This window comes from Lipotes vexillifer, unplaced genomic scaffold (assembly GCF_000442215.2).
Source record: "Lipotes vexillifer unplaced genomic scaffold, Lipotes_vexillifer_v1.1 scaffold948, whole genome shotgun sequence".
In the NCBI taxonomy this organism is placed as follows: domain Eukaryota; kingdom Metazoa; phylum Chordata; class Mammalia; order Artiodactyla; family Lipotidae; genus Lipotes; species Lipotes vexillifer.
The window spans coordinates 1,311,733-1,321,070 of NW_006793764.1; the positions used below are offsets into that span (position 1 = coordinate 1,311,733).

A 9,338-nucleotide genomic window follows, 5' to 3' on the forward strand; every position below is an offset into this window, starting at 1 on the left:
AAAGAGTGTATTAAATGTGTATTAAAATAACAGAAATGTTGTAAACATTCGCTATGCGAAGTGTGGTCTGAAGACCAGCAGCATCGGCATGCCCTGGGAGGAGTTTGTTAGAAATGCAGAAGCTCAGGCCCATCCCATACCTACAGAATCAGAATGTGCATTTATCAAGATTCCCAGGTGGTTCACTGTCCATTCTCAAAGCTTGAGAAGCACTGCTGCAAACTATTCAGAACTGCTTGATCAGTTGAGGTGGAAGGAAAAGAGGTTATTAAAGTTGCATTATTGTACTGTGAGTCAAATTGAGGAAAGGGTCCATGTCTTACTATTCCTTAAGTTCTTAAAAATGATGAAAGCCAAATCCATTTATTGTCTTGAACATAAAAAATACTTAAACCACAATTGTAATTCTATATGTAGATGACAGTGTTCTCTGAAGACTGTATATAGCCAAATAGTAGCTTTTATGGAAGTGAAATGATTAAAAGAAGCAAAGTGCCAAGCACAAAGCTCTCCCTGACTGGCTGATGGTAGATCTGGTAGGTTTGAAATTCCAAGAAGAACTCATCATTACAGAAGAACTAATGCATGGTATAATACATTCGCCAAGGAGAGTACTGACCCACATAAATGTTCAAGAACAATAAAATTTTGGTCACTGGTAATGTGAGAAAAACCACTTAATACCCACAGCCAACTGGATTCACTTAATGAGATTAAAATGATATACAGAGAGGACAGAAGCGATATCCCCAAACGTCCATTGAACACAAAAGGGTAAGACATTTGACTAATATATGTATTCCAAATACTAAAATAGAGCAAGAAAAAGAAAAATCCATGTTTGGATTGAGAAGGCCTTCTCAATGGGATTTTTTAATTTGGGTTTACTCTAATGTGCTCTCCCCTGATACCTTTGCAGCAGTTAGTCTCAATGCCAAGTTTACACTTAACACAAAAAATAAATTCCTAGTAAGAAGATAAAAATTAATAACTGTATAGATAAAACAAAGATGACTGGGGGTTGGGGACAGAGGGGCAACTGCAGTCTCTGACACCAGGGCTTCATGGCTGGAAAACATTTTTCCACTTAATGAGAATCTTCAACAGTTATTGGGATCTCTGCCCACTTTCATTTTCTTTTTCTCTGGCAAACTTCCATTCGCTCTGGCTTTTGCAATAGTAAAAATAAGTAAATCTGACTCAACAAAACCAAGTATTATTTTACAAGTACAAACTGAAAATCAATCTAAGGTTTGGCTTGGTGTTTTTACAATTGATGCTAATTTTAAGCAACAATTCAGAGGAACCCCTTGAGGCTTACATGAGCTCATCAGTAGCAAAAAAAGTCATTTTAAAATAATTGTTAATGTTTTCCAGAGGAAGAAAGAAACTCTCTAAAACTGCCGAATGTCTTGGCACACCCCACACGCCCACCTCGTGTTCTTGTTACCCAAATGAGAGCAGAGTTGGAAGTAAAACCTCACTCCATGGCAAAATTAGAGGTGGGTGGGATATCTGGCTCTTGATTTCCTGTGTTGAAATGACCATAACATCTCAGAACTTGATTTGAGGTCCACAGGTGAGATCTTCAGGGAGGAATTTCATACCTTCATAAATGTCTTACTCTCGTTTTACCAATAATATAGAACAACAGTTAACATTTTGTTGAGCAAAACGAGGGGGTAATAATGAACTTAAAAAAGAAGCCACCCTTATGCTGTGATAAACATCTGCAGGCTTCGGCAACTGTCTGCTGAAGCAGTTTGAAGAGTAAATGTTTTTATCTCAGAAGAGAGTTACACTGATAACCTTTGACACTGGTGGAAATGTGGGACACATAAAGCTGAGACTCCCAGACCAGCTGAGAGTCCTGACTCGGCCTGCTGCTAACTGCCTGCTGTCACCAGACCCCAGGGAAGAGCAAAGTAACACAGAGCTGAGAGGGGGTTCAACCATGTGCTGAGGAAGTTGCTCTGTGGCCCCCAGCAACCTGAAAATCACAGAATGAATGTTCAACCTAGAAAGGAAGCCTGAGGCCCCACGTACACATCCCCATCAGGGAAGGAAACTGGGACCCATTCCAAGAACCCATGTCGTCGTATAAATGAGATATTAAACTTGATTGCTCTTCAATTCAACTTTGTCCAACCACATGAAATGAAGATTCTATAAACATAAAAATCTTCCCTATGTTCTCCTTACAGCTATTTTTGCCTCAGTCTTGAATACCTACATTTACATGCCCTCCAAAATGCACAACTAAGGCATTATAAGTGTTCTCCTATGGCCCCCAGCAACCATTAAGAGCACTTGAAAATACACAGAATCATAGAAAAATAAAGAACACATTTCATGGACACTAGCTTTTTCACCTAGACAGAGAAACTATTTACTTCAGCAAATTCTGGGTCTTTTAGAAGACAGTGTCAATTTTATTGCTTTTTGAAATGCTATGTAAAACCTGAAACTTCACAATTTGCACATCAGCAATATCCATCTTTAAGTTTAAATATATTTATGTGGTAAGGGAAAGTACATGCATTAAGAATATATAGAATTTTTTTAAATCATCATCATTTACATTAGAAATTTCTTTATACAAGCATCTCAACTTTTTTCTTTAAAAAAAATTAGTGAGTGGTAAGAATCCTCTGAGACTGCAGAAAATCCAGCTTCCCATTTAAGCAGGCTTTCACTGAGAGACATGAGTGATGGCAGATGAAGGCCTCTTAAGAATAGACTCAACAGAAAATGACAGCGGTTCATTCACTGAGAGTCTTGTTCCAACTTGTTTGGCTACGAAAAGGTCTTTTGCACATCTATCTATTGTAAATGTGTACTTCTGGTTCTCCTTGACTAAACACTCTCTGGGTTTCTTAGGGGCCTCTTCAAAGGCCTCTTTGACAGATGATGTTTTCAACTCGGGACCTGATTTGTCATTAAGAGTTTGCTGGAATAATGAGTGGAATGGATTATGTTTAAGTGGCAGAGGGTGCCTGGTGCTTTCTTTGCTGATCTTGGTTAAGACGTGCCCTTGAGCTGCCAGGGAGTCCGTGTCAACAACGGGCAAAAAATTCCGTCGGGGTGGGGAGAACGCAGACCTCTCAGGGACAGCCTGGTGACCCTGAAGGTCACTTCTTGAGATCTGGCCCTCAGGAGTGTGAGGCGGCACCAGAGAGCCTTCCAGTTTCGGTGGCATTATATCATGATCTGTTCCGAGTCCATCGTGCAGTCGTACTCCCTTCAGGTCCCAGCTGGCCCCAGGCTTCAGGGCCTGAACTGATGTGGTAGCATTCAGCAGGCATTGCTGGTAGAGGAGGGTGTCACTAATGGGGCCACACTTGGGCCAAACTAAAAATCTCGAGGACAGGGGATACTGCCTGTAAGTTGTGGCCACGCTGACATTGGAAGAAATTAGTTCCATATTCCCAGACCCTGAATACTGCATGGTGAGATCAAGGCAGGTGGGCAAAAAATTGCAGAAGTCTTTGCTTGGTGGGTCCACTGGCGTGGGACTGTAGCCACTTTTGTAGGAGTTGTACTCAGAACCATGTACCATGCGATTGGGAAGGAATAAGGCAGCAGCTTGGGAAGCTTCCAACATCTCCCTCTCTTTATATTCTCTCTCCAGCATAATGTTCTCCAACTCTTTATCAGCAAAGGCCCGCCTTTTCCTCATCCGGTCACTTACTGGGGGAGGTAGAGGTAAACTCCCTCCCACATAAGTCTCTGATGGAATGGGGCGGTAGCCTAAAATAAGCAAGCATTGCACATGAAAGACATTAACATCTGATGAGGAAAAATCTGGGAATCCAGAAGGTAACAGAAACACTGCAAATCAGCAGAACAGTTATTTACATTTCCACATCACTAGTATTTTTATACAGAAAGCAAAAGTATGGGTTCAATTTAAAATAGATCCCTTCGCAGGGAAGGATATCCATACTGTAACTTTTTATTGTTGTTGTTTTTGTTGTGATAGGTTTGTTTACTTTGACAGGCATACTTTACTGGCTGAAATTTTAATATTCTCCCCAAGCTCCTATACATTAAGACACAAGGCTGCTCATGTCGCTTCAATCAATGCTTTATTACTATCCATGTCATCTTTTTCAATTATTAAAAAAAGATATCTATACCTAGAGCTGATGTCACTTTTATTTTCTAAAGTTGGATCATTATGTACACATTGTTACAGTTGTAGAATAATCCAAGGAGAACTAGGAAAAAAGAGAAAGTTAAAGCAGATTAGTGAAGAGAAAAAGAGGAAAGACTTCAGGAAACAGAAAAGCACAGAAAATTGAAAAGAGCTGTTAACTAGTTAAACAGACTCTGCAGTGAACAATTTAACCAGGCCCCTACCCCTACCTCTGACTATCAGTACAAACAAACAAAGTGGGGGGGGATCCCCTGCTATACTGAAAATAACTGGTCTAAAACATTTTTCACCAGTACCAATCACGTTGGCCAGATACCAGAATGGCTGAACAAGCAATCACTAGAACCTAGATTAAGTCATTATACATTTTATAAATAGGGACAAAGTCAAAAACAAAGATTAGTATAACATAAATAGAATTCCTGGCACCATAAAATACTTTATTTCATCATCCCCAAGCACTCACCACTATCAAATATGTTTGAAGGATCCACTGTGATGTTTGTGTTTACATAGTGACAAACCCATCATACTCATTTGCAAATAAAATGAAATTTGAAAATTAATGTGTACACTTCTATGGTAAGTTTTTGCCAGGAAGTTATTTACTTGAATGTTCTATTCCACTTAGTCCTCTCACTTCTCAAGTTGCTTTGGCACAATTTCAATTTATCAGTGTGGTCCCTATGGTTATAAATCTGTTTACCCAGTTTGTAACCAAACTCATTTTGAATGCATGAGAAGCCATTCTAAGGTCAGAAGTATACGGCACAGGGTAAGACATGAACAAACTTTTAAACCTGTCCAGAAACAACTCAATTCAGAAGCCACATAAGAAAAAACAATACAAATGTCTACTTCAAAACAAACAAAAAAAAAATCTGCTTTTCAACCTGACGCATAAAATGGCAGTGATTAGAGCAAATATAAACTTTCCTTTTCTCTAAACGGCGAAAGATAGTCAATATGTTATTTATTATGTCAATAAATAAATTCCATACCCAGAGATGCTTTTTAAAAATCAGTAATATTTTAAGAAAAATTAATGTATTCCCAGGCTTTAGAGAAAGTGAACACATGAAAACTTCACTCTATTCAAATTCAACCTCCATTTCTCTTGTGTATTCAAAACCTTTTCCAGATTCTATGATCTCGACTATCAAAATGGTAAAATGAAGTGTGGAATAACTGCAATTTAAGTAGATAATCCAGAGAGGAAAAGAATACAATTAAAAAGAGTGGGATTAAAGGCTGGATCGCCCAGACTAAGGGCCTTTATTGGTCTTCACTTGACTCACTCTACTGAGCTCCAAATACAAATAAAGATTTCTTTTTTTTAAATTTATTTCCTTTCAGGACATCTGCTCTGGGATCATTTGGCAGTGTATCTGTACCTCCCTCACACTATGGCAAATTTCATATGCACTCCATGTTAACCCATTAACTACTAAGCAGAAAAAATTATCAGTGATAAAAAACCTCAGGAGGTATGTGAGATTCATTTTCTCACATCCTGATTTCCATCCAAAAGTTTCCAATAAAAAAGCATTTCCCCCTCAGAATGCTCCTTCACATGTAAATGGAAATGCCATGTGCCTGAATAATGAGAATCACTCAGAACATGGTTTAAAAGGCTAAAGAATAATTTTGCGTTGCTTTCTTTACCTTCTAAAATGCTTTTGGCCAGCAAACTGGGTGCCCTGACTTGCCTCTGATACATGGCTTTGCGCTCGAAATTATTCTGTTTCCCGGAAAGCCCCTTCTTGTCCTGTAAACACAAGAAACATAATCAATAATGCCCTGAAAAATAACGTGGGAGACAAGGGAGAGGCATCAGCAACTCTCCTCATTCTAAATGTATTTATTTTCCCATCCCATGTGAAATTAATTCTAAAGGAATTAATATCAGCACCAATTAATTCCAGGACAATGAGCTAAAAGCTCTGTCCGAAGCCTCCAACTGGTGAGCAGGGCCCCGGCTTTCCCTGGGGCCGCGTTGCTAGAGTCGGCCCAGACTCAGCCTGCAGCGAGAAGTGGGGGCCCAGCCTGGGAAGAAGTGAAATCCACAGTGGATGAGATGCTAGGAGCCAGGCCCTGAGAGAGCTGCGGCGGGCCGCTACATCCTCGGAGCCCAGACTCGGGCCGAAGACGCCAGGGACCTGACATTGGCCAGAGATGCGGGGCCGGTTTCTCCCCGCAGTAGGGCGGATGGGACCGGGTACGGGGGGTTGACGGAGAAAGCTCAGAAGTTTTCGGGCCCGGCCAAAACTCCGGATTGCTTCACTGGGGGACTGGGACGCCTGAAGGCTAACAAAACCTTCAGAGTCCGCAGGAGACGGGCGCACACTCTGTCACCGCCCGGTCGGTGGAATTCTGGGCCTTCTACACCCGCGTCCCGCCCAGCAGGTCGCAGGGAGCGCGAGGGAACTCAGAGCCCTCGGTGCAACACACGCGGGGACACGGGAGGGGGCCGCGCCCCAGCCCAGGATCAGGGCACCTCAGGCGTCCAGCGCGCTGCGCTCTCCGGGGCCCTTGGGAGGTTTCCCATGAGGGTCACTCACTGCCTGCGGCCGGCACGGTGATCCACTCCCCAGCACCTTCTCGACAAAAAGTAAAAATCAAAACTCCTCCCGCGCCCTGAGTGCGAGCAGGCCCGCGCAGCCTCCCTCCTGTGAGCGCGCTTGTGCAGGGACACAACGAAACATTCAGTGCCAGGCTCAAGAAGAGCCTCTCCCTTAAAGAAGATTCAGGTTCTCCTCACTGCCGTAGACCCGCGGTGGGAGGCGACAGAGAACCGTCAACTGGTTCTTACGTAGTTCTCGAGGCCAGAAGTTTCTTCTAAATTCCCACGTCACTTTTGGTCTTCTCTGTAAAATGGGCAGGACACGTTCTCTCTCTCCTAAATGGCCCGTGACTGCGGAAGCGCCGTGAGCACTACGTGCTAAGTGGTTCTTTTTCACGATCAGCACGGGTAATACGGCAATGGACGTAGTGCATTGCATCAACCTCTGTCCTCTTCCCCCAACACCACCAGAGTAAACGTTAAAATATAAAAAATCGAAATAAAATACCTTTCCCATAATGTACCGAACGGGACTAACCACTTTCAAGGCCTCTCTGCCTGCTTCTTAACACAAAATCTTCTCTGCCAAGTTCCCCAACGATGGCTACGGCTTCCTCCCTCCCGACCCTGCAGGCCAGCGTTGGCAGAGGTGTCTTCACCATCCTTCTGAGAAAGTGCCAGGAGCCTCGAGTCCCCGGGCCCGGGTGTGTGCGGAGCGCGCCCCTCCGACTCCCCGACCCCCAAGGCGTCCCCAGACAGCCCGGCGGGGACGAGCCGGGCCGGCAGGTACGCACCTCGGTGGCCTGCTGCCTCCGGAGCGCCACCTGGGCGGCCATGACGCGCTGCCGCTCTACCACCAGCAGACAGTTGGCGCACTGGCAGTCACGCCAGCGGCAGAAGCGCTTGTGGCCCTTGAGGCAGGACACCACACCGTGGTTGCGGCAGCGCGCGCACTTGGGCGTGCGACTGAGCTTGCGCGGCTCCGCGCCGCCGCCGCCGCCGCCGCCGCCCGCGTTCGCGCCGCGCTCCGGGGGCCCGGCCGGCGCCGACGAGGCCTGCGGCGCCGGAGGCGGCCTCGGCACCAGGGTATCCTGCTGCTCCGGCCGGCCCGGCACCCCCGGGGACGCGCCCGCCTCCTCGCCATCGCCCTCGTCCTCCGCGTCGTCGTCGTCCTCGTCCTCCGCGTCGTCGTCATCCTCGCCGTCCCTGTCGGCCGGCGGCGGGCTGGGCCCGGGCGGCGGCGCCTCGCGGCCGTCCTCCTCCAGCCCTAGGCTCTCCACGTCGATCTCCCAGTCCACTGCGGGAACCGGCTGCCGGACCGCCATGGCTCAGCACGCTTCGCCCGGGCCTACGCTGAGTCCCCTGCGCTATGGAGAGACAGGAAAAGAACCAGAGACCCACCGACCGCCGCCGTCAGGCACCGTTCCCGGCCTTGGGCCCAGAGCTCCTGGTCTGCCCAACTCCGACCCCTCGAGGAGCCCACTTCTCTACATGTCTTTCACATCCAGACCGCACGTGCGTTTCTTGTATCTTTAGGCCTGACCTTTAACCACAGCCCTCTTTGGCTTTACACACGCTTTGGGGACAAGGCCCTCGGTAAACGCACTGACCACACACAGAAGTACTGTGTCCAACTAGGCCGTCCTTGGCCACTTATCAGGCTTACCCATACCCAACTAGTATGGCCATGCTGAATATAAAAATGTCAATGGAAGAACTGTTTTCCTTCTCATCACAAGGGCCCTTCGGACCCTGCGAAGTACCACCCTACAACTCCCACACGCCTCTCATCCTCCTGCACCACTACAAGGAGCCCCTCTTGGGCTTGGAGAGGTTCTCTCATCCTCCCCCAATCCCCCCACCCCAGCACACCGCAGTTTTAATCAACTAAAAGCCAAAATTGTTCTGCCGCCAATAGAGCCCCATAGGGACACTGGGCACGGAGCTGCAAACGCCCCCTGTCCAGCATGGACAGTGTTTCAGCCCCGCAGAGCTAAGCCGCGTGGGCTCTCTTGTACATCGGACACGGTTTGCACTTTAAAGCAAGACATACACGTAAAATAGGAAAGGTGGTTCACGCCCTTCGCCCTCTCTGACACCCCAGCTACATCACAGCACTCACCAAGACTCTGAGGCCCCGGCTAAGCAGCCGAGGCAAAAGATATCCAGCCTTGGGACCTTGCTCTTGGGCTGCTGGCTGTGCTTGCAAACAGAAATCGGGGTTGCCACACCCTGTCACGAAATCGGGGGTTGACAGCTGGAGGCCCGGAGCCCAGTGGATGAGGAGTAGAGGAGAAGGGGCATGGAGAAGGTGAGTCAAATCCTCAGCGACCTTGCCCCGCACATCCCGGACTCTGCAAAGTTCTGATCTGTCCTCAGCAGCCCCGGGCGCTTCACCTCGCTGAGGCTGCTTTTGGCTTCCTCTGTCCCTAGCTGGGCGGGAAGGTTGGGCCGCCTTGACCAGGTTCAGGTCGCAAGCTCCCGTGGCAGGAGGGCGTACGCAGTAGCGTGCGACGCAGCGCCCCTCCTCACAGCAGTCACCAGCCTCCGCTCCCTTTCCTAGTATTATCTGCTCGGGCCCCCGAGCTCTGCGCCCGCTGATTGGCCGGTTGTCAG

The 9,338-nt window shown here is 47.0% G+C and overlaps 1 protein-coding gene across 1 annotated transcript; it reads right to left on the reverse strand.

Moving 5' to 3' along the window:
• Positions 1-2,405: 2,405 nt before the first annotated feature.
• On the reverse strand, positions 2,406-8,992 carry DMRT2 (doublesex and mab-3 related transcription factor 2). Its single transcript, XM_007466757.1, has 4 exons — positions 8,836-8,992; positions 7,517-8,089; positions 5,825-5,927; positions 2,406-3,750 (listed from the first exon to the last, which is right to left on the reverse strand). The coding sequence occupies exons 2-4, from the start codon at positions 8,045-8,047 to the stop codon at positions 2,693-2,695; spliced, it is 1,692 nt and encodes a 563-aa protein (XP_007466819.1). The 5' UTR covers positions 8,048-8,089; positions 8,836-8,992; the 3' UTR covers positions 2,406-2,692.
• Positions 8,993-9,338: the final 346 nt, after the last annotated feature.